The 24643-nt window shown below is 40.1% G+C and overlaps 1 protein-coding gene across 3 annotated transcripts in view; it reads right to left on the bottom strand.

Moving 5' to 3' along the window:
- The window catches only part of tpst1 (tyrosylprotein sulfotransferase 1), a 43630-nt gene that overhangs the window by 13602 nt on the left and 5385 nt on the right, over positions 1–24643 (bottom strand). For 2 of the 3 annotated variants that reach the window (XM_034867441.1, XM_034867439.1), the window contains exons 2-3: positions 15249–16283; positions 1002–1200 (exon numbers count right to left, since the gene is read on the bottom strand). In XM_034867441.1, coding sequence (XP_034723332.1) covers positions 1002–1200; positions 15249–16105 — 1056 coding nt within the window. In that variant the 5' untranslated portion in view covers positions 16106–16283. Of the gene's footprint in view, positions 1–1001; positions 1201–15248; positions 16284–16990; positions 17124–24643 lie in introns of all 3 variants that reach the window. The other variant, XM_034867440.1, reaches the window with a different exon arrangement.

Consider the following 24643-nt stretch of genomic DNA (forward strand, 5'->3'; position numbering starts at 1 on the left):
CTGGCAAGGGCATCATTGCCAAAGCAAAGAAGACTGAGCTCGTGCACAGAGTTTATGCAATGGTAAGAACGGATTGGCCATTAATCATAAGGGTGGTGGTTAAATCTCAGGATCCTCCTCCTGCCTCCTGTCAAATCGTCTTTTAGCAAGACAGGGGAAACCAAATCTATGCTTTAGGGAAACTGTGTAAGTCACGCTGGACAGAAGCATCAGCTGAACGGATGGCATTGCATTAAAATTGGTAACTAGAATATTAGCTTTCTGTAATATATTTGTTGTCTCCAAACCCAAGCTGAGATAACCCTGATGACATCATTATGACATCATCAGGTTTAGCCACGGAAGATATTATTACTACAGAAAGATTATTACTACAGAAAACATTTAAAATGCCTCTTTATATTAAGTTTTTTCCTGAGACATTGTTCCTGTGGGATTCTATGTAAATTTCAGAAAAACTTGCAACTTGAGTTGTGATAATGCTCAATTGAGACAAAGACACATAATCTGTAATGATAGTTGTCCTGTTTCCAACAGTGCATTGCAAGCACATCTCTTCTTAACCCATCGGTATATATTGTTAGTACTTTGGTACAAAGAGACACTAGATTTTGTTTCTATTTAGTGTTGTATCAAAATCCCTTTGTAAAGAGCACAGTACTGAATAATACACTATACTTTAAAAGTAGTGCTGTCAGTTAAACACGCTATTAACGGCGTCAATTCTTTTATTACGAGATTAACGTTCTTTTTGGCCCAGCAAACTTTGTAGTTTTTTTCACATGCTGTTGTAACAACTAGTAGAGTTAGAAAAACTACAAAACCACACCAAACCTAGCTAGACCGGGAACAAAACAACAGGCACGCTGCACACACTTGTTTGGGCTTTCGAGCCGGCAAAAGAGTAGTAATGTGACGTTTGAGTGGATGGCGAGCTACCGTAGGCTATATGCCAATTTTTGTAGTGAATGGGCTAAAAACACACATGGCAAAAAACTCACCCTTATGGTGTTGTCCAGGACTTTGGGATCAGGCCGGCCATAGTTGGGAGGGTTGGCATGGGGGTCGTAGCCCAGTCTAGACAGCATGGGGGCGATGACAGCCATGTCCCTCACGACATCAGCTGGGATCTTCCCCACCCACTTGGACAATGCCTCTACATTGACGGGCTTGATGACCTGGTCTGTGGACCTCTCCACCCTGGAAAGACACAGAAAAATGTTGATTTCAGCTCTGATCTGAAATAGCATATCAGAGCTTGATCAGAACAAGTTTTTCTTGGTTGTTGAAAGCATGTGTCGGCAATGCCAAAGGTCCCAGCATCAAGTGATTACATCTGTGTACGTCTGTTAAATAATGTACTTTTTACTGTATCCGGCTAAAGTACAGGTAAATTCATACACATTTACCTGTACTTTAGATTTGGTATTGGACATACATAACTATATGCCACTTCTCATACATATCTTTGTGCAACTTACCAAGACTGATCCTTATTATTACCAGTTTATATTCATGATCCTTACTGTTGACCTATTTACATTTTTTGGCATTATGTATAATTTGGATCTGCACCTTATTATTATTATTTTATCATTTATATTTGCACTCTTTACTAATTTGCATTACCTGGTGTATAAGAATTTCCCTCAAGAAAAAAAATCTCTTATCTTATCTTCAATGAGTGAACTTACCAGCAATTAACACATTTCACTTTTAAAGTTCTTGGTGGCGCATGTCAATTGTTGCAGACCCACCACATGTTTTTGTATTTACTGTAATCAGCATTACTTATAATGCCCATTAGCATTGTTAGCTCAGTTTGTCCTCAAATAACCCAGTTTACAGAAAACCAGTCCATCTTAGTTCTGTTAACTGGCATCTAATTGGCTGTAATTTCATTACAAGACAATATTAAAGATTGTTTCCTGGCCCCCCTCTCTCAGTAGGTCCCTGTTAAATATGCAGGATTGATTACCCTTCAGTTCAGTCCTCTGCTCAGCCTGTCTTAAACTCAAGACATCATTTAAACATTGTTTCCTTGAGCTCAGTATTTCAGTTTAATCTCCCCGACTGTGTCAAAGGGGATATATTTTTGTGCAATGTCATTAGGTTTCCAAGAAAAAGCTACAGTCTAGTGACCAGATAAATGCAGGCTTCTTGGTAGTAAAATTAAACGTATGTTTATAGAGTGAAGATAAATAATAGTCCACTTGTCTTTTCCCTCTTTCAGTCATGGGTGTTGGAGCATTTTTTTCAAAGGAATCCACCATTATGTTGTACCAAGGTAAATTATTCATTGTCTAAAATTAAATATTCAACAAGCAAGGGGATTGGAGCTGCTGGACAGGGTCTTTTGTATTCTGGAATGAGCAAAGTTTACCTTTACCGACCAGAAGGAGGGATTTAATATCAGATGTATGATGATGTAGATGGCCGCACTGTTTAAGCCTTGTGCATCATTATGGCATTTTATGGATCATTTTTGCTGTGGTAATGGATATGGCATACATTTTGGTTAGGGTGTGTGTTTTTTCCCAAATTTTGGAGGTTCATCCTCAGAGCTTATAATAAGTTTATACTAAACTGTATAGCCAAAATAAAGACACTTAGACTCTTAAAAAGGTATACCATGTAACAGATCTTCCTTAAAAACAATGTATAGACAAAAGTAATCCCTCTCAATCATTACTTATGACCCACTAGGAGTGTGTGGTAGCATCTGTAGCCACAGAAACCCTGCCATCTACCTGTATTTTCCCTTTTCTTTTTCTTTTGCTGTGTGCAGTACATTTATGGGCCTCAGCAAAGAACCTTTGTGCCACACATGGGTGCGGTGTAACCCCCAGCCAATAACAGCGTGCAGGTTGTGCTACCTGTTCTCATTCCCAGGTACCGCCGCTTTGACACAATGAAGCTTTGCATTCACAAGAAACGGAGATGGAGGTATGAACTTGTACAAAAAGCTATTTTCCTGTTTATAATGTTGTTGCTAATCATTGACATATGCCAGACTGTAAAAAGAAAAAAATCTTGGCATATAGTATACAAAAAATAATTTAAATTTTTTTTACTTTAAGTTTAAGTTTTATGTTTTTGTCATGACTATAGTTAAAAACACCTGAGGTAAAGCATTGCTGAAAAGGTAATCCTATTTTTCCTTTATGGCTTTATAAAATTCTAAAATTGCCTGAAGAATTTTCTTCTTTTTTTTCTTGCTGAAATAGCGGCCACTTCTTTTGATTCCCTATCGGTTGCTAAATGTTTAAGGTCGCTCTGTCTCCTCAAACGTCTGTTTACCGTCGGCAGTCCAGCTCCATCCCTATGTTTCCTGTCTGACTCTATACCTCAATATGGCAATTCACTTTCCTCTAATCCATTTACTTTGCAATTGAATCTTTACACTGTACGGGTATAGACTCCTTCATGATTAATAGAGTGAGTTGGTTTTGTCATCTCAGGAGGATGGTGGAGATGGTTTCTGAGAGACGGGCCACGATCCAAATATCCACTCTGCAATAAATGGGTAGGGAATCACTTTAGGTAACTCCATCGAGACCCAGGAGGCTGCTAAGTGTTGACGTGGAACATAAACTGATAAAGACAAAGACTGAGTTTAGTGAACTTCACTATCATGTTAGATGCGGGCAATGTTATTGACAAAGAACAGAGGAACACACACGCAAAAATTCCAACTGTTTTGTTTTGCGCTCATTTCGTCGCCTCTCGTAGTCCATTGGGGAGGAATGTGTGTCTGTCATCAAAATCCCCAATCAGCTCCCCGATCCCCAGTTCTCACGAGTTTAGAGGTCAGAACATTAACCGTACAGTAGGCCACACTGTACAACCATGTCCACAACAACAGAAACTCTCTGGTTGTGAGCACAAAATAAAATAAAAATAGCAAAGGAAAAAAACAAACTCCAAAAACTAATTATTTCTTTATTGAAATATGTTGATCCTGGTGGGAGTAAAAAGGAGGATGCTGGCCCATCCAGAGCGCCAAAGATGGGCGTAGCCACAAGCGTCACCCAAGATAACAGTGACTTTGAGGCAGCTGAACATATAGCATTGTTACCTGTACACGGACAAGGTGAGGAGGATATTAAGGATCCCAGCAAACGGCAAAGAACAATAACGCAAGAACTAAAACATTTTTACAGAGAAAGGACCTTTTCAGGACAAAATAATTGATTTCCCCAGGGACGATGTGCACGGAAAAAAGTAAGACAAGCTTGTTTTTTCTAGTGGTTTTAATTTGTGAACCTGCTGATGACATGTGGCTTGCTGCACACTTCTGTGTTTGTTTTAGGGGTGTCACAATACTAAAAATTCAGTAGTTGGTGCCAATACCAGTTAAATAACATGATTTTTGATGCCGATTTTGATACCACAGTAATAAAAAATTTTTTTCGAAGATTCCATGTACTTTAACTTATAACATGAACTTCTTTATTAAAACATTTGAAAAATATCAAAATGTCACAACAAGACATGCAAAACATGTGCAATACAGCATAGGACCAGATAATACAGTGGATTTAATGGTCATAGTGCAACCACTAGTGTCCCCAGACACATTCCAAACTTCCAGGTACCTTTCCAAATGGTACTGTCCAAAAACAACAACAGTGTTTCCAAGGGCTACGTGACCAGAGACGTTACAAACACCGGGTATATATTAGCAGCTTTAGAGTCCCAAAGGACTCGGCTAATTTCGTCCCGAAAAGTTACCTAAGCATTAGCCTCAGGCTAATTTATCACAGCTACAAGGGACAGGCATGTTATGTCATTTCAAAATTCTTGTACCCACATTGAATTATGTAGCTAGAGTACCCAAGCTGGTTACTCGGAAAAACAATTGAGACACAGTAAAGTGATCCTGATTTGTCCAGGCTAACACCACCATGCTAACCCTGCTATCGGCTAAGGTTAGTATAGGACCATGGTGGTTTACAATGTGTAGCCTGTTCAGCAGCAGTAGACAACAATGGTGAGTTATTTGAAGCCAAGAGAGAGGGGCTGTAAATTGAAAAGAGAGGACTGTGAGTGCGGTAAACGTGCAATTTTTTAGGTCGGGTGTGGACTCTCATTCATATTTTTCTGAAAGATATGAACCGGATGTAGCAGGGCATGACTTCGGCCACTTGTTTGTGACCTCCTTCTTATGAATAAGTCAACTGGAACACTCTGAAGTGTATACTCTGAAGTTTATTCTGAGTCACTCACTAAACTGAACCGGGTTGTGCGAGTCACTTGAGTCAATATAGCTTTTTTTTGTTTATTTTTAAATCAACTGTGTGCGTTTGACCTAACTTCATTTTAAGATATTACATTTATACACCAAATCTAGAGTAGGCCTAGCTAGGCTACGTGCTAAACACTGTATGTTATTTCAGAAGTGAAAAAATGGCTTTTGTTGTTGATTTGCTTTACTCTGAGCTCACTCACTCGCTAGTCTGCTACAGATCCACTCATAGCCGGCTGATTCGCCCAACTGACTAAATCACGTGAAAGCTCACGAGTCATCAAGGACTCGTGAATTGTTGAGCCGATCCGAAAGGCGAGCCCAAGCTTCCAATGTTTTGCACTGTCTGCTCAACCTTTGCGAGTCAATTTAAAGACTTGGGTTAAAGATCCGAGTGAATCACGAATCCAACGGGTGTAGTATACTGCCCCCATCAGTTCCGGAAGAGGCGCAGCAACAACGCTAACGATGCCTAAGGTGCTTACGGTGGCATGGTTGGCAACATCGGTGTGTAGCAATTTTAAAACAGGAACGTATCGGTAGTATTGGTTCTCGTGACATCCCTAGTTTGTTTTAGGCGGTTTTAAAACCTATTGGATTTATTATGCAGACCTGTTGGAGCCGTTGTGTTTCGCATCATACGTCAGCCTACTTTATGAATTGTTGACACTTTGTGTGTTGCACTTGTCTATTTGCGTGATGTGTATATATTGAGTTTTTTTGTGCTTATTTTGGCTGTGTGCTATTGTTGTTTTTTTGTAGCCTACGTTCCAAATAGAGTGGCAGAAATGAACCCACCGGTCCTGATACAAGCTTGTTATGATATGGAATTGGTGAACTGCACTCATTCAAACCACACTTTTTCTAATGAATTGTTTTCCCCTAATCAGGTTTTACGTTAATCTTAATCTAAAAAGGAGCATGTCTGGAGCGCTAATAAGACTGAAGGCCAGACGCAGATACTTAACAGCACAATGAAATGAGGGAGACAATACAGGGATATAAATATCCCATCTGTTCGTTTTCTGTCATCAATCTGAAATAATTTGCACCCACACTACTGAAAAATGTGATGCACACACATCCCTCTTCTTGGCTTTAAATGATATGTGACAAAAAACCTTTCCGCCCATCACATGACCACTTCCCTTCAGGCTGATGCTCTTAATGGCCTTCAGCTTGTCAATTATTCATTGCTGGGCCTCCTTTACCCAAGGTGGTGTTCTGTATCACCAAAGGCTGATAAGAGAGAATAGGATAGAGACATCAAGATCACAAATAGGATGGATAGTTAGGCAGGAGGGATGGAATGGCTCCCTGTTCTGGGATAAATAATGGAGCAAGTTACTCAGCAAGGCAGGGCCTCCACTAAATCAAGGTCAAGTAATTGATGTTAATGCTAAGACAAGGTCCTGCTCTGGGGCCTGGCTGCAAGCTGATTGAGATTTTCATGTAGATAGAGCCCCAAAGCTGGAGAGTGAGGAGTGCGGGTGGTTGTAGTGGGCAAGAAGGCCTTTTCTGCCAGGTGTCATGGGGGTTGACTGTAATGCATTGTGGGCAAAGTACTTGAGGAGGTGGGGCAAATGTTTATGGTAAAAGGTAGTTGTGCTGCCCCGAAGGCTACTTGTGGCTGGCCTCCTCTTAAATCAAATTGCATCAGGACCCATTTAGAGGAGAGGTATAATGTTAGACCAAAGCCTGTATTAAGAGACATGCAGACTGTGTACTGAGTAAAAACTACGATAGAATGCATACAAAGTAAAAACCTTAAAGACTACATTATTATACAAACACAAAACAGAGATGTTACTATGTAGAAGTTGTAGCTAAGACTTTTTATCATGGAGTCGGCATTCAAGAAAAAAAACATTTTGCTATATAGTAAGTATGTACAAATGGTCAAGATGTGATCCTTTTCTCTTATGGTTAATTTTGACAAGTTTAACCAATAAGAACAAACACATGTGTGGCCCAAAAATAAATCTTCAACCCCCTAACCCAGGTTGTAGAAATGGACTGAGCCAATCAGAGCATTTTTTTAGGCACAATTAAGAATGGAGAGGTCATCTTCCTATCTAAACCCCAAATTATAGCAACAAATAAAATAGCCATTTTTGTGGCTATTTTGAGGGCGTTAATGTATGATTCATTATGTCATGTTAACGCCTCATTATGTATGAGGCGTTAACGAGATTGACACAGCTAGTTATTTGCCACGGAGGCAACAGGTTTTATTCCAACTAAAAACCATTTTTGCAGATTTCACTGATTATCACAGTCTTAAAAAATAAGAAAACAAATCAGTTAAATAAATGTGCTCTATTATTTGGTTGGAATGAAAATCTCTTAAAAATCAACAGCACCAAAATGAAATTCAGTGGTATGGAAAAACCGTGTGAGGTTAATCCAACTGTGAATCTGTCTGAAAATCAATGTTGTATCACAAAGCATCTTGGATTTTGTCCTTGACTGTTCCTGTTAACAGTGTAGTTTGATGGAGAAATGCAGGACAACGCAGTGTCTCCATGCCTATCTGCAGCTCTGCGTACTCTGGTTAAGGTCTCCATCTATTAATATTTGATGGGAATCAATTTGTAGAGGGGTGACGTGAGCACTAAATGACCACAGATCTGCATCAGGATCCCAAAGGGATCTCGGTCCCAGTGCAGACAAGCGTTTAGTACACTACACTAAATCACTACAACCAAAGTGAATCAAAGGGAGACAAACAAAACTTTAAAACATCCGAATCCGGGTTAACAAGGGTTAAAAGCTACAGCAAAAAGGTGCGTCTTAAGTAGAGATTCAAATGTAAGGTCTGTGCAGCTTTAACATGCATGGGGAGGTTGTTCCATAGGGTGGAGGCGCCCACTGCAAAGGCTCTATCCCTAGTCCTTATTTTTTAGCTTTGATCTAGGGACATCCAAGAGCAGCTGATTTGTTGACCTCAGCATTCTGACTGGAGAATGACGGCATAAGAGATTAGCCAGATAAGATGGCACCAAACCATTTAAGGCCTTAAAAACAAGCAATAAAATCTTTAAATCTATCCTTTAACGGACAGGTAGCCAGTGGAGGGAGGCCAAGACTGGTGTTATGTGTTCATGTTTTTTTGTTTTAGTTAAAAGGCAGATGCTTTTCGGACTAACTGAAGCCGACTTAAAGATTGCTGATGTAGACCCATATATAAAGAATTACAATAATCCAGCCGAGCAGCAGAGATGGGAAGTAACGAAGTACAAATACTTCGTTACTGTACTCAAGTAGATATTTCTGATATTTCTACTTTACTTTACTATTTATTTTTGTGGCGACTTTTTACTTCTACTCCTTACATTTTAACACAAATATCGGTACTTTCTACTCCTTACATTTTACAAAATTGGCTCGTTACTTTAGTTTTTACAAGAGGTTGTCCTGTCGGACAATAGCGCGGCAAGGGTGCCGCGCCACACGGAGAAAAAAGTGAGAGAAATGAAGAGGGGACAAGCTGTCGGGAGGATAACCAGCTGAGATTGTGTGTGTGAGAGTCTTTGAGAACTGTAAGTCGTTTAACTCATGTTGTCAGTTCATTAAGCCTGTTATTGGTCTGTAGTTCTTTACATTTAAAGTAAGTTAGCTAGTGGTTTTGGTGTGTTCTTCATCTGTTAGCTAGTGGTTTTGGTGTGTTCTTCACATGTTAGCTAGGTTGCACGTTGGTCTTACGGAAGCATCAACAGTTTCACCAGCTTTATTCGCATGAGTTTTTTTTTTTTTTTTTTTTTTTACTGAACTTCAGATTCTGTAGTTCAATTGACAAGTGGATGGAAACTTAGCTAGAGAGAAGTTGTCTCCGTCTGTTTTAACAGACACACCTGGGGCCAAGATTGGACACCAGAATCAGCTTTAATCCAGTCCTAATCTAGTTCTCAACTTTCACATCATTTCCCTGGAGTTATCCTTATTATTGTTTACGTCCTCAATACCATATTCAATCCAAATGGATGGGAATATATCTACTGTACGTTGCATTTGACGCACGACTAAGACAACTCAACAGATTTGGCATTCTGCATAAATTCACAGCAAATCATTGAGGCTTGATGGGTCTAACGTTAGCACATAGTAGTATGGAGGGCGCTAACATTAGCACATAGTAGTATAGAGGGCGCTAACGTTAGCACATAGTAGTAGGCTATGGATGGTGTTAACGTTAGCACATAGTAGTATGGATGGCAAGACATTCCCATCATCCTCAACCTTATCAGAGAGAGATGTTTGAGACAGGAGACATCAAATATGACTCCTGGCCAATGTGCTGGGGAACTTCTTCCTTAATGTCTGTTTAGTCATTCATATTTTAATCCTTTATTATATTTCCAGAAGCCGTATTTGAGCACACACATAAATGTAGATTCATTTTTATGTTAGGGGGAAAGATTAAAAATAAAAACTGGATCTGTGAATTCTCACAGAATCATAACTGAATTCATATCTTGCTGATAAGTCAGAATCTTATTAACCTGGAGTCCCAGTCTCTGTCATAATAATCATGTTATGTTTTAGGCCTATTGGCAGACATCAATTTAAAATGTAGCCATTACCATATAAATACCGTGTCCTCCCTGTACACTGAAGTTCCTCAGCGTCTCTCTAGTAACATTTGTGTGCTTCAGGTAGCTTTCGCAAAGCTACTTTTACTTTTATACTTTAAGTAAATTTCCTAGCCTGTACTTTGTTACTTTTACTTGAGTAAAGAAGTTTAATCAGTACTTCCACTTTTACCAGAGTATTTTTTAACACAAGTATCTGTACTTCTACTTAAGTACGGAAAGTGAGTACTTTTGCCATCTCTGCCGAGCAGTGATAAAAGCATGGATGACTTTTTCAAGGTCTTTGGATGGAAGATAGGCCTTTATTTTAGCTAGAAGTCTTAACTGGAAGAAACTGGTCTTGACAACTGCACAGATTTGTTTACTAAAAGTAAATGAGGTGTCAAAAATAACACCTAGATTTTTAATAGTGGATCAATTTTGGGAGGCTAAGGGGCCCAAAATGCCAAAAGGGTCACCCAGTGCGTCCAAATGTGATGATGGTATGCAAGTATGCAACGGAAACACTCATAAAATGGTTGAAGGGCGTTTTGTCCGTTTTAATTTTTTAAATATTAATTTTTCAGTATCATTTATTTGTTTATACATATTGGTTGGGCTGTATTGTGCAAGGAAAGATGTTAAACACACAATCCCTGTTTTCTTTTGAATATGACCACAAAAGGTGATTTTCTCATGCCTGGACACAACTGATGATGAAAGACTGTTGTTAGAGGGACATTGTGTTTCTAAAAAACTCAAGAGTCTTTGCCATTGGGTCGTAGCAGGCCAGTGTTGTAGTAGCATGGTTGAAGGGCACTTGAGTCTCCATGGTATCTTGGCTTTAACCACACCTGACAGCTTTTTTTAAAAATCTTGGTTAACAAGATATATCCTCTTAAAAACTATTAAGTTAATGAGCTTACATTTTTTATATATATGAATGAAACTTTAACCGGAGAATGCAATTACTGAAATTAACATGACGCAATCAGTTAGAGGGAAGACTCCTTACGCTGTTGGCATCGTGTGAACTACAAAAGAAATCTGACCATTAGCTTTTGTACAATGGTGTTACAGACGGGGGCTACTTGCCTCAAAAAAAAATCTTTGGCTGAGTAATGATAACGGCTTACAGAGAGAACAACTAAGACATTTTTGGCCTGCCATCAAGTTACTCAAGGAATGAACATGAATTAGTGACAGCTGACCTGGCGCCGGCAACTTATTTGTGTGCACCGGTGCACACAAATACATTCACACTCAAATTTTCACTTGCAAATGTGGCAAAATTATCACCTTGTTTAACCTAGCTTTCGTAAAGGAGCACAGCGCTGCAACACCAGCTGGCTGAGGTGGTCAAAACCAACATTACAGTAAAGAACGGTAAACAAATTGAATGTCATTAAATATTAAACATAAAATAGATATCTGTTCACAGTTACATTAAATGACTAGTTATCACCAAACACAGAACTCAGTTGTAGTTGCAGGTTTCTCACAGCAGATAAGAAAGCATCATTTTGTCCTGTAAAAGCATTCTGTACTTTATGACTGCTCATGCACACCAGCTACCAAATTCTAAATTACATTTCCTGTTAAACCTATTAGGATCAGATCTGTACAAATTGAACAGAATGTTTCTGTAATCTGAACATTTAGTGTGATTTAGTCTGTGTCCATGACGTTCCCAGATTGCCGGATTTCACTCATTTAGGCCGAATATCTGTTGCCTTGGGCTTCTTTCGTGTTGATATTATAAACTCCAGTTAATTTCTGAGGACTATGGTTAACTGCTCCTCAGATCTCTGCAGGGTAAATCCAGACAGTTAGCTAGACTATCTGTCCAATCTGAGTTTTCTGTTGCACAACTAAAACAACTACTATACGCAACATGTTCCACCAAAATAAGTTTCTTTCCAAGGTTATTTTGCCGCAGCATCGTTTCTCCGTAAGTCTCTTAGTGCCGCCCCAGATGATTGTGATTGGTTTAAAGAAATGCCATTAAGACAGTATGTTTTTTTGACCATCTAGGAATGCTGTGTGGAGTAACCAGACCCTCCTCCGAGGTGGTCTGGCAAAGCAAGGGTGAGTTGAGCTGTCACAAGAAATAACCAGACCCAAAGAAGTATAGTGATGAAAAGGGATGAAATCATAAAATGAAAGGAACCAAGCATGCACAGTTAGATGTAACATCTGTACATCTCTTTAACTCCAGGGTTTTACTAGCTTTGTGGTTGCAGTGGATCTGGCCACAGTTGCCTTGTCTCATTTCTTGGTCGCCATCTTTTCCCATGACCTCATCTGCAACCACAAAAGTAAAGCATGGTAACTGTTTCTAGGCCAGAGTTAAATTTATGAACTCAAAGAAAATTCTCAAGAGATCTATTAGGTAGAATGTTTAAACCCACAAACCCAAAAAGTTCCAATGATAATAGGCTTAATGTGCTAAAACCTTATTGTCTGGATGTTGGTATTATGAGCACGTTTATGAGTCTTAGTGATCTCTTCATTATGTAGTGTGGCCTTCAGGGTTAGAAAGGCCTTCCTTGCAACCACAACAACTTTCGAGCTTGCATGTCAGCAAGTATCAGCACTGTTGAGTAGAGAGAGAGAATCCCAGTGCTTTGACGTCACTGGAGTAGTGATAGTAAATATTCTTCTATAAAGGATGAATCATTTATGACTGTAGCTGTGTATTGATGTTAGATTTGATCAAAGCTCTTACTTGATCTACTATCAGTTGAAGGTTTACTTGATGCTGTTGTAAAAATGCAGCTTTCAGAAATAAAAACCTGCAGCTAAATGTAGCCATACTGATCATCCATAAATGAAAAATATATTCAGTTTATAATGATAGGCTGATATGATTTATAACTCTGTAACTCTGTTAGCCCTCGCTCACTAATGTTAAAAATGACATCTGGTCTTGGACACAATCCTTAAACAAACAGAATATATAACAAAAATGTTATTATGAAATGAATTGTCATTATATAGTTGTACAATGTGCCTTTGAACAGTGCCATGGCCCATGACTGAACTTAATTGCTGACCCCTGCTCTACCCTGCTTCGTCTTGTTCTTTAAACAGTTTTTTTCTCATCAAATCTTGTTTAAACACATCAAAGTCATGGAACTCAGAAAGGGAAGATAAATGAAATATGGTGCATATTAGACATTTTCAACCAAGGGAAGGAAATCTACCCTCCCTTTTTACTGCAGAGGAAGTGGTAAGAGTCCTTTAAAACGTGCAGTAAAAGCAAAAGGCATTTAATGAAAAAACATGAGTGTTCCATATAAAGACAATAACAAAACGTGGCCCAAATCACTCAAGAGGATATGTGTTCTGGTGCTACGTGGCAGGAAGAGGGCGGTAGCAACAGGGGGCGATAGACAGAAGAGAGGAACGGGGTGGCACCCCTTCAGCGTTTCCTCAACGATTTCCAGAGGCCAACCTCTCAAAACACTGAAAGCAAAACAACTCTGACACCAGGCAGGGCCATTAGGAAAACCTGCTTACAGTACCCTAGTGCAGACGTAATCTCACGTGTTCACTAATGACTTGGTTCCTTGCTGTGCACAGCCGTGGGATGTTTCATTTCCAAAAGAAAATGTATTGATGGAAAGTCTGTAGGCTTTGAGAAAACACGGGAAGGATATATTTCAAGGCCAGAGGTGCATGCTAAGCTTTAAGGCCTGCGGGAACTGATATTAAAGAGAAAGTGATATATACAACTTGACACACTGCTACGTACTATGGCCGCACCGAATAGTTCGAAGCTTCAATAATAAAGTTGAGATTCAAGTTCTAAATGTTTTTTTATCGTCTGTTCAATCATGGTTAACCCAATATTTCTGCACATTTGAAGATAAAGATTACATAAGGCAGGCTACACTGATATTATTATTACACTATTAAGTATATTATTACTATAATAAGTATGACACTATTTGTAGCATTAGATTCCAGTGGTGTCTGCATAGGATAGTTCCCGACATGATCAAAACATTTCCAAAACCTCCATAGCATTCTACAGTCAAATGTATTGAAAAAGATAGATGTAATAATTTCCAAAATTCACAACATGTTAATATCTAAGTTATTAAATTTTCACTGTGGTCAAAAAATGGTTTGCTCTAGCGCTTGCCGCACACAAAGGGAGGCACGAACCTGTATTGACGAGGCAGTCTAGCTACAATCTAACAGCACTACAGATTACATCACATTCATTTTTTTTTTACAGTGTGATGATGCACAATATATTGTTTTTTCTACTATCATCGCAATATCAACTAGCACAATATACATATTGCGGAAGGCATTTTGTTGTGTTAGTTGGAAGAAAATATCAGTAGAAAACTGGTAATAACAGATTCATACTTATTCTACACTCCAGGCCAAGTAGTTAAAAGCTAAATAGACATGGGCATGTCCAAGCTCATTTCTATTGCACTGAGAAAGGCAGGCCCAGCTTAGCCTGTGGAGCATGTGGCATGAATCATCATTTCTTACAATAGCAAATATGTATTGAACCACCATTACGTCAGCAATGAGCTACTTAATAACTCTGCAGCTATAGAGAAAGCATCTAGTAAAAACAAAGCCTCTGCTGCTCATTACCAGCATCAACATGAATCCACTGGTTTCTTACATAGATAGCAGGCAGCTTCCTGAGACTGCATTCCAAACGGGTTACGTGTCCAAAATGGCAAGAAACCGGTCAAAAAAAGAACTGAAAAAGAACTGAAAATGAATCACAGCATTACACAGTGATGGATGCTGATTCAGTGTGTCATCACTGGTAATAACTACTTCAGAGTGTTGGAAGTATCTAAATGGCCTCAAAGCTTAGTTTAAACATACAGTGGTACAGACAAGGGGCTTTTTAACCCTCTTTACAAGGTAGAGCACTTAAAAAACAAAGAACAACAAGAAACTAATGGAGGTAGTCATTTGCAGTTGGTGGGAGCAGCTTACAGAAAAAAATCTATTCTTGAAAAAAGAGCCTATGTTGTAATTACTCTAAATTAAAGAGTCTTAAAGTCTCTGCCAGAGTTACAAACACAGAAGATCAAAGAAGACACAGTGACACTAGCCAGACTTATGTTTTACTCTGTGGCTACGATTACAGTGAAAACAATGACACGTGAAAGTTCAACTAAACTCGACCAAATCAGTCTACAGATTCCCTCTCATTAGACAGGGCCACTGATTAGTCACTATCGTTTTTGCTACAACATATTTTTGTCACTTTAAGACTCTAGAAGACACTATCACCAAATCACAAGTCATGGTGAAAGTCCATTTACAACCTTGCTGCAACTATTACCATCAAAGTAGTAGCACATAAAAAGACGTCAGGGCTTGGGTTTTGGGCGGGGGAAAGATAAAAAGAACATGTTCTAGGAGCTGTCAACATTACTTACTTGGAGAGGGACACTCCTCCAGCTTTCCCGATGAGCTCTTCATGGTGGAGAACGGCATCATTCCAAGGAACGTCAAGAAATTTCAGCAGTGTCTTCATCCATTTCTCAGGATGAAGGACCAACTGTTCGTAGTGCATAGGTAGGCATTTGTCTGCTGCCTCCAGGCACTGAGTGTACATGGTCTCTATGGCCCGATTCCACTTGGTCAGGCAGTCCCGGTAGCTGCCAAGGTCAAAGCCGGCGATGGTCACCTTCCGTGAGATCATGGAGTGGACTGAAGCCCGGCCGTCACGAATCATGAGTACAAACTTGGCATGGGGAAAGATCTTGGCCAGGTAGGAAAGCGACTTCAAAGCAAAAGGGTCCTTGTTGCAGAGAAAGTTGGCGGGCTCTCCATGTTTGACAATGATTTCCAGCAGGAAGGCCTGCATGGCGGCGTCCAGCACCTCATCTGTCACACCGGCCTCGTCTAGGCGCATCTTTTCCCGGCCCGAGCGGCTCCACATCTGCTTCATGGCCAGGATACGAGGGATGACGCGAGTCTCTTCGCCACAGCGCACCTCAGGGTGGGCGTCCAGCATGGCTCGCATTAGCGTGGTCCCGCTGCGGGGCACTCCACCGATGAAGATGAGTGGCATGTCTTTGTTGTAAACAAAAGGTGAGCTGAGATTCTGACCTGTCCGTAAGGTGGTCCGCATGCTGCCTCCCAGCGCTGACAAAGGCAGGATACCGCCCGGCTGGCTGCGCTCTTCGATGCGATGGTGGCACTCCATGGCATGGCGGCCCAGGTAGAAGACTGTGACCGAGCTGATGACCAGACAGGCCACCAGCATGTTCTGTTTCAACTTGCCAATCATGTTGCGGGCCACAGGCGGGAGAGTACAATATCACCACAGCGGCAATTTAGGGGGAGGGACGGGACAAAGGAACTGAAGGGTAATCAAGTTCCCACCCTTTATGGTTGCTTGCTGGGAACCGAGCATGGATCGAGCTCCCTGGTGCACAACAGGCGTTGAGTCCCCAGCTCCATGAGGCCTGGATTGTGGCACAAAACACAATTAAAAAAAAGTTAGTTCTTATTATGCATTAGGGCAACATTCCTCAAGCAAAGTTAACAACAAAACCCAATCAAAAGTACCATTTCATGTTGTAGATTTTAAGCTAACTCATGTGACAGATGTCAGGGGCACCGGGACACTCCACTTTCATTATTTGCATGCACGTATCACAGAAGAAATCAACAGAAAAAATATTGTGAAGGAGAGTGATCATCACAGTCTCTTTATTTGACAGGCTTTGTGATCTAAGGCCAACATTACTGTGTGCAATTTCACTTTGCACAGGGTCTTGAATCACAAAATTGACACAGAACTGCTTCAAAGAGTTGACAATGGAGATGCCACCAGAACAAAAACTAATGAACTCTGTCTCCAGACGTTTTATGGAGTTTTTAGAAAGAATAAAATGCCCACTGAAAGATAAATGAGACTTTCTGCTAACAAAACAACAGGAATGTAGAACCACAAATCTATGCATTTAACCGAGGATAGCTCTATGTTTCATCTTGTTATACATCACTCTGGCTTTGATTCTCAGGTAGCACATACATCATTCGTGACATTTAGCTCTCAGCCTCTAATTCTGACACAGGCATGCACACAACCTCATTCTGTACATAGGGAAATGTGTACTTCCACATAACAAACACACACAAACACTTGCCGCACATAAATTCTACACACCACAGTGGACTGGCTGACAGCTTTTCCTCTGGCGTTGGGAAGTAAAAGCAGCCGGCTTACTACAGCTTATTTGTTAAAGGGTTTTCTCTGTTCCGGCCATGCAGCCAGTCACCCTCCTGAACAAACGGTCTGGCTGGGGGAGGAGGGAGGGCCCAGGGGAAAAAAAAACAGCAGGTCAGTGCACAGGAGTGCCTCACTTACCAACCCCATTCAGTGTGGAACAAAATCAATGCTGGAAGTGACCTATTTGGATTTCAAAACAGTGTTTTTGCTAAAATGCAAAATTTGCATCCCCGAGATTGCAAAATAATAACACTATCAGTGAAATTGGCAAGGAACCTAAACAACGATGTTTTACTGGAAGATGATGTCACCTTGTTTAATCTCCTCCTTATCAGCTTGCTCTAGAGAACTGTTTGTAAGCCTGGTCTGAAGCATGAGTGTGGTGCACACATTCTCACTGCATCTTTCTTTATAAATGTCCACATCGTTTATACATCTGGCCCTAAGTTTGAATAAAAGTAATCTTATAGATACAGTATTTATCTTTTCTATGGTCTTTATTTGCATAATTGGTTTAGAGGTAATCCAAAAGTAACAGAGTTATCAAGTTACGTCACTTAAATACTGTCATACTTGGATTAGGTTCTTGACTAAGTTTTTTTACAAGTAACCCTCCCAACCCTTGTGTGTAACAACAGTTTAAAATGTTGGGGGATTAATAAAGTGTGTCTTCATCTTCTCTTAACAAGTAAGCTAAAATGCACAGGACATATTGGAATACTTATATTATACTATTATACTCTGGTCTACTATACTTTATTGGTCTGATAACCAATAAAGTATAGATTCACTTATATGGTCTAGGAATTAAATGTTTTAGCATCCAAACCAGTCACTTTATATACTCTGCTGTCTGTTTACACATGTTCCACGTCATCATGAGCAAGATGGTTAGCAGGCTCTGTCAGCATTGTTCTGCAGCAGTGCCACAGCAGGGACTCTGGCATTACTATGTGAAAGGCTGCTGTTCATCACAGCCAAGCAATGAACACAGTGCAGCACACTCCCCCTTCAAGGTATTTGAAGGACTGCTTGGATGCATTTTTGTCTGGGTAGAACACAACAGCATGATGCAAGACATGGTCATCTTTTTTCTAACTCATAATGTTTTAATTAGGGACTTTGTACCTTCCCAGCAAATACTTAACTGCTAAATGGCATGTAATATCCTAGGAGGAGTATATGAAAGTCTGAAGATACATGGAGATCACAAGGTCTTAACATACATTCAGCTATGTTACAAAATGCTTTTCAGAGTAAATGTTTGGCAGGCAACACTGACTGCTGACGGAGGCAGAAATCAACAATTTCCATCTGTGCCCAGCCCTGACAAAACCACACACTGGGTAAGGCCCAAAACGAAATGAAGAAGACATTGCCGGGCAATTCTAAAAATATATAAAGCCTGCAGGTTTGGATGGTAATGGTACCAAAGAATTTAAAAAAGATAAATAACTGAATCACAAAGCTATTACATCCATCATCATTTCTATTATGGTTGGCCAATGTGAGAATTCCGTGGTCTAAATGCTATTCAAGGCGAATAAATACTTGGAGAATCCCTGAATATTTGTTGGATGAAATTGGTTACAATTAAAGCCGCGTTTCCCCCTACCATTGCCCAGTTGGGCAGCACATAAAATCTTAATAATTAATAATGATAGATTTGATAAAAATAAGGATAAAACCCTGAAATGTGTAGAGAATTGTAGTAATGTAGTACCGTTTTATTACGCACCAACCTCGCATTTCCGCACATATTGTGATAAAAAAAGAAGACTTCTGACACGCTTGCAGTCTAGACTTGGGGTAACTGTGGGTATTAGCTTGTTATGCTACTTTGGGAAATGACCAAATAAAAAAATAAAAATTAAATTAATGAAAAAACATTTAAGTGTTTAGGCAATTAAATAGGTAATGTGCTGAATCTCACTTGTGTCAATGTGCGCTAGATAAGATGAATCCAACAGACTGTCCATATATTGCGTACTGCATTTGAATCTTTTTACCTAGGCAGGGACAGACCATGGAAGACCATCATGCATCACTCTTCCATCTGTTTCTCCTCTGACACCAGGTTGCCAAGTTCTTCTCAGTGGGTTAAATTGTAACTAATGAGACAAGCGGCTGATTTTAAGCAAACATCCTCAACCGGTAAATTGTAGTTCCACGAGTGAGGAGCATTTAACAACAACATTACAGCTAATTCCTTGCATTAGCCTCTCTGTGAAAGGGAGCTCATGCAAGACTTAGCTGCAGATAAATGCTTTAGGTGTTACCTCTGCACTGTGACGGAGCTTTGTAGAAAGGGTTCTTACACTGCAGAATCTGACAATGTTCATTTCTTTCTTTTCCTGTCGTCGGGCTTTGTCTTTTCTTTGAGCCCACCCACGCACTCTCACATCTCTGTGTCTTCTGCTTGGTGATTCAGTGTTAAAGGGAGGGGAAGTCACAAAGCATGCCAGGTTGCCAACACCTTTAGTCCATTATTAGGAGTATAAAAGGGGCCTGCCGTTTCCCCAACGCTGCTGCAACGGCCCTTAAAGGGAGAGTCAATCTTCTGATTCACTTTTGCGGTTAGAAACATCAATCTGGGAGGCTAATTCACGTAAGTTTCACGGAGACTTTACTTTTTCCTAGGAAGACCTTACTAAAACCGCAGCTGCACAGCATGATACAGACAGACAAGCAATCAAAAAATTATAGTATACTAACTAACTATAATAGTGAACAGAACTGGAAGAGTTTTGCAGGAAATGAAAGGAAGCAACGATTGTGTGAAGTTGAGAGTGAAAAGTAAGCAATGAAAGGTGTGAAACAAATATGTGGAAGGTGATAAAGACAACAACAGATGAGTCACTGGTGTCATCACAGGCCAGCACTCTTATACAAGTACTATTCACTATACTGTACATAAGAGGGAAAACTGTCTGAAGCAGATTAAACAAATAATGTTCACAGTGATTAATTCTGAATTATTCAATGTTCACAAACAAATAAATTACATTTATCCATATTGATGAATTGATCATTTGCAGGCCTAAATAAAAAGGTTTGTACTATTTAAGCTGGGGACAAACTAAAAGTACCTGGAAATACATCTGATTTAACTTAGTTGCAAATATCTAAACGTGACATCACATTGTCTATATGCTAGTTAGAACAAGTATTGTGGAAAAAGAAGAACATCTAAACAACAGACATCAGGGTTATTTGGTGTATTTTTTTCTTAAATTCTGCATAGCATAATTGATATACTTGTTTAAATACAAAAAGGAGGAAAAAGAAAATGGTTCTAACGATTTGAGATGGAATCTCTTCAGAGGTATAGCACTATGAATGCCTGACTAATAAACTGTGGTTAAGATTCTGAGCAGTGTTGTGTTACATCTTGCACCGAGACTGAACTGTTTGTGTTAAATTAATTGAGGCTCTTCTCTCCTGTTACTGATATTGTATCCTCCTTTCAGGGTATTTTTTTCCATTGATCTGTTATGGGAAGCAGTGGAGGCTGAGGCTGAGGCTGCTCTCCATGGAGCGATGGTGAAACCAAACCACATCAACACTTAATAACGAGGGCGAGTCTGCACCCCATGAAGCCCTTGTGTGGGAGCTCTGTGATAATAGTTAAGAAAACAACACAACAGCAGGGAACCCGCATTACACAAAGTTTCCTCTCACTTCTCAATAATTTCAACTCTGTAATACATTGCTTGATAAGAATGCCAGAAAAGTTCAAACGTTTCTTTGATAAAATGTTGCAGTGAGGGGCGGCTCACATCTCACCCAGCCATGTAGGCCGAGTCCTTTGCAGCAGCCCGGATCTGAGTCACACCTTTGGCCCTTTGCTGTGTGTCATCCCCTCTCTTTCTCTCCCCGTTTCCTGTCTATCCATTGTCATTATCAAATAAAAAACAAAAAAAAACTCTTTTCTAATGATTTGTCTGGCCCAGACAGAAGAAAATCAGCTGTTGTGAGCAGTCTATATAACACTGTGTGTTGCCTCTGTCACCTCTTATGGACAACTGGAGGGATTCAAAATAAACCAAATTGGGGGGGGGGGGGGGGGGGGGGGGGGGGGGGGGGGGGGGGGGGGGGGGGGGGGGGGGGGGGGGGGGGTGAGCCAGGGCACACCACTTTCACCCTCACATTTTACAACATAATCAAGCACATTGAATAACTCCGCTCACTATATTTAGAACTTTCTTCTTCCTAATGAGGCCTGTTGGAACCATGACATTAGCAATCTCAAACACGTCTTTGAATCAAGTATAGATATAACCAAATTCTACATTAGGAGTTAGGGATGTAACGATACACTCAACTCACGATTAGCTACGAATCACGATTTTAACTTCACAAAATGATTTTCTCACGATTTTTTTAACAGAATAAAAAATCTTCCTTTATATATATAAATTGTGCAAAACAGCAGAAGTGTTCTCTTATCAAAGTGCAACAAAAATAGAAAAACTGCTGTTTATTGCTAGGCCATACGGTTACATTTAATGATTTATTTAAGATGTAATATCAATAACTATATTTATTATTATTATTATTATTAATTATAGCAACTTTTCTTACTAGTCAGTTGCAGTTAAACGACAAAAACAAGAAACACTAGATGGCAGAAGGGTATTTTGCAACAACATTAAACGCAACACAACCTTATCCAACAGCGGCAGTGTCCATGCTGTCTCAAAGTCTCCTCTGTGTCTTTAGCTGCAGACAGTTGTACGTCCCAGTGTTATAATCCTTTCCAGTGGAATACAGTCACACTTTAAACTTCACACTTTACAATGTTTAGCTGTCAGCATTTTAACCATGCTTAAGTCAGCTAGCGTTATCTATTGTGTAATGTTAGCTAGCGTCACGCCCTAGGTTGTTTGAAAAATGCATTGCGATTCATTTTTAATTTTACCATTTGTAATCTTTACACATTTAAATGGATTTTTAAACATGATCCCCCCTATTAGGTATACAGCAAAGCTGCTTGTATGTTGTCAGAAAAAAACTGTCAAAAGTGATGAACTTCCATTTCAGAGGCATCTCCAAACATCTATTCTTTACATACGCAGTGCAGCTGAGACACGCATCACTGGTCTACCGCAGGCTGGTCTACCACAGTGCTAACCTTGGTAGGTCAGGAAAGAAGGCAAAATAAAAGGTAGTGTTGTGGAGGTAAGCGTAGCCTCATAAGGGAGTATTAAACTTTTCTTTGTCTGTAGATGGCGCGCATCGTCAGCAACAGCAGCAGCATCTTTAGCTGCACGTGCGGTTCCTTTTGTTGCCTAAAGGTGGCCCAGATGGGACTGGAATTGCAGTTGAAAAATGGCAGGTTTGGAACTGCTGCTGCAGCTCTGCATAACAGATGATACTGGATTGGCCTGCTTTCTGGTGCTTTGCATCAATGGCTGTGTTCTTGTTTACACTTTCCCCTGGAAAAAGGACTGAGACTGATGTTCCAGGATGTTTCAGTGCAGTTGTTTTAGTTCAAATAATATGTGTACCTGCTAACACTAAAGGCATGAGAATGGAAGGAACATTGACTATCTGATTGTTAAAATACTATCACCAAGAAGTACCATAACGGTAACAGTAGTTTTAATTCAAAAACAGCTAAACCTGCATTGGCATAAGCTTTCAAAAACTCACAACATACAGCAGGTTTCCATGAGCTGACATACAACATAGTTTGGAATATATTTTGAAAATACATTGTTAAAGAGAAACAGAAGCCATGTTTGTGCCGCCCTGACTCAGTCATCCTCTTACTGACAAATGACCCATCCTTAATTAAGTTTCCAATCAGATCTGTGATCTGGTACATTCCTAAACGTCCACACAACTGCAGGGTCAACCAGCAGTACAGGGGCCATTAACCTGACCACAACCTCTGCCCCTCAGGCTCTGCCATAAATCACAGGCTACGAACAAACCCATTCAACCTCCAGCTAGACTGTATGACAGGAAGAAAAGATGTCTCTTCAGCCAAGAGACAATCGTTCCAGTCGTCCAAGTCATGATTCACAAGTGTGCAAACTAATCCAACAGTGTTGACTGTCTGCTTCCTAATGCATGGCTACTGTTCCTCTGCATCCCAGCATTATGTGTTGAGATTATATGGCAAATAAACTGTGGATGAGGGCAAACACAGTCGTCCTCTTCCCCCATTATGCGCACAAACCTTGAGTCAACCTTGAGTCCCCAGGGGATTTCATTTGCTTACACACCTGTCACAATGTTTATGACGTGGAGGGACCAGAAGCCTGTACTACGAATCAAGATCAACATGCCCTGGATTTTTTCCAGTTACTGGTTTCACTAACTCTAACAACCGTGTCCTACATAAGCCGTCTAACGACGGTGGTTAACTAGTTCAATCAACCCAGGGTTTCCCAATCCAGCAGCATGAGCGTTCACATACCGTATAAGAGGCGGTGTTTGAACAGCATGAACGATCACAAACATCTCCCAGAGCCGCATATTTTACATAAGAATAGCAAACTAAAATTCTACATACTAATGAAGAACACAGACATGGTTTTACAGGCAAAACGCAATACAGTCACTGGTTCCTAAAACAGGACGGAAAGCTGGCAAAAAATCCTACACCGTTATGCGTAAATCCAAACGCTTATCAACATCTCTTCCTCATCAGTCAGGCACAAGATCTGACCATTATTACACTTGTGCTTTCCATAAACTGTTTGTGCTTTAGCCTATTATTTTAGTTACAACCCTGGCAATGAGCAATCTGAGAGCAAATAGGAAATATTAAAACATAATAGTATTAATAGGTCAGTAGGCGGTGCTTTTACATCGGTTGATCTCTGATCTCCGACATAACCTGCCTCCGACCAGGTTAGTTGTTCAACATAAGTTGCTACAGTTATTTAACCCGGTAACAATTGATCCACTGTCATAATACAGAAAACACTGGATTGATCCCTGGAACCCTGGAACCTGAAGTTCCCTCGTTAACGCCAAAACTTCGTCGTAGTACAGGCCTCTGGTCTGTGTTCATAATGGATGCTGCGCAATTAAAACTGAAACAATCTGACATTTCTTTTGACAGGACAAAAACCAAGCCCCTTGGCAAGATTCATGTCCTTTAATGTGTGTTTAATCACTGAGCCTGCAGCGCCAAAAATAGCTGTTTTATTTGAGTTGCATTATATTCACAGTCAGCCTACATGTTTAGACCAAACTAATGAGGCGTTTTCAATGTAATGCCTCTGCCCCTTTAACCACATGAAATAATCATTCTCATGAAATCACGTGCAAAGGATGAGGAAGGGATGAAGTTAAAAAAGTTTGACTAACACAGGCACTAGTTGCTTTATTGGGATTAGCTTCCATACTCTGATGTTTGAAAAGGAAAAAAAGAAACCCCCCTTTCTATATCAAAGGCTGCAAATCATCTAAATAAAAACAAAGGTTATTTTCATCTTCCCTCATAAATTTGAGTGAACATGACTTATACTGAACTGAACTCTGATATCACATTACAGGTAATTTCATTTGAAAAGGAAGGAACAGCAGTGGGTTTCTGAGCTTAGTTCAAAAGGTCAGCATTTGCACAAACCA

This window comes from Etheostoma cragini, chromosome 3, assembly GCF_013103735.1.
Source record: "Etheostoma cragini isolate CJK2018 chromosome 3, CSU_Ecrag_1.0, whole genome shotgun sequence".
NCBI classification, from domain to species: Eukaryota; Metazoa; Chordata; class Actinopteri; order Perciformes; family Percidae; genus Etheostoma; species Etheostoma cragini.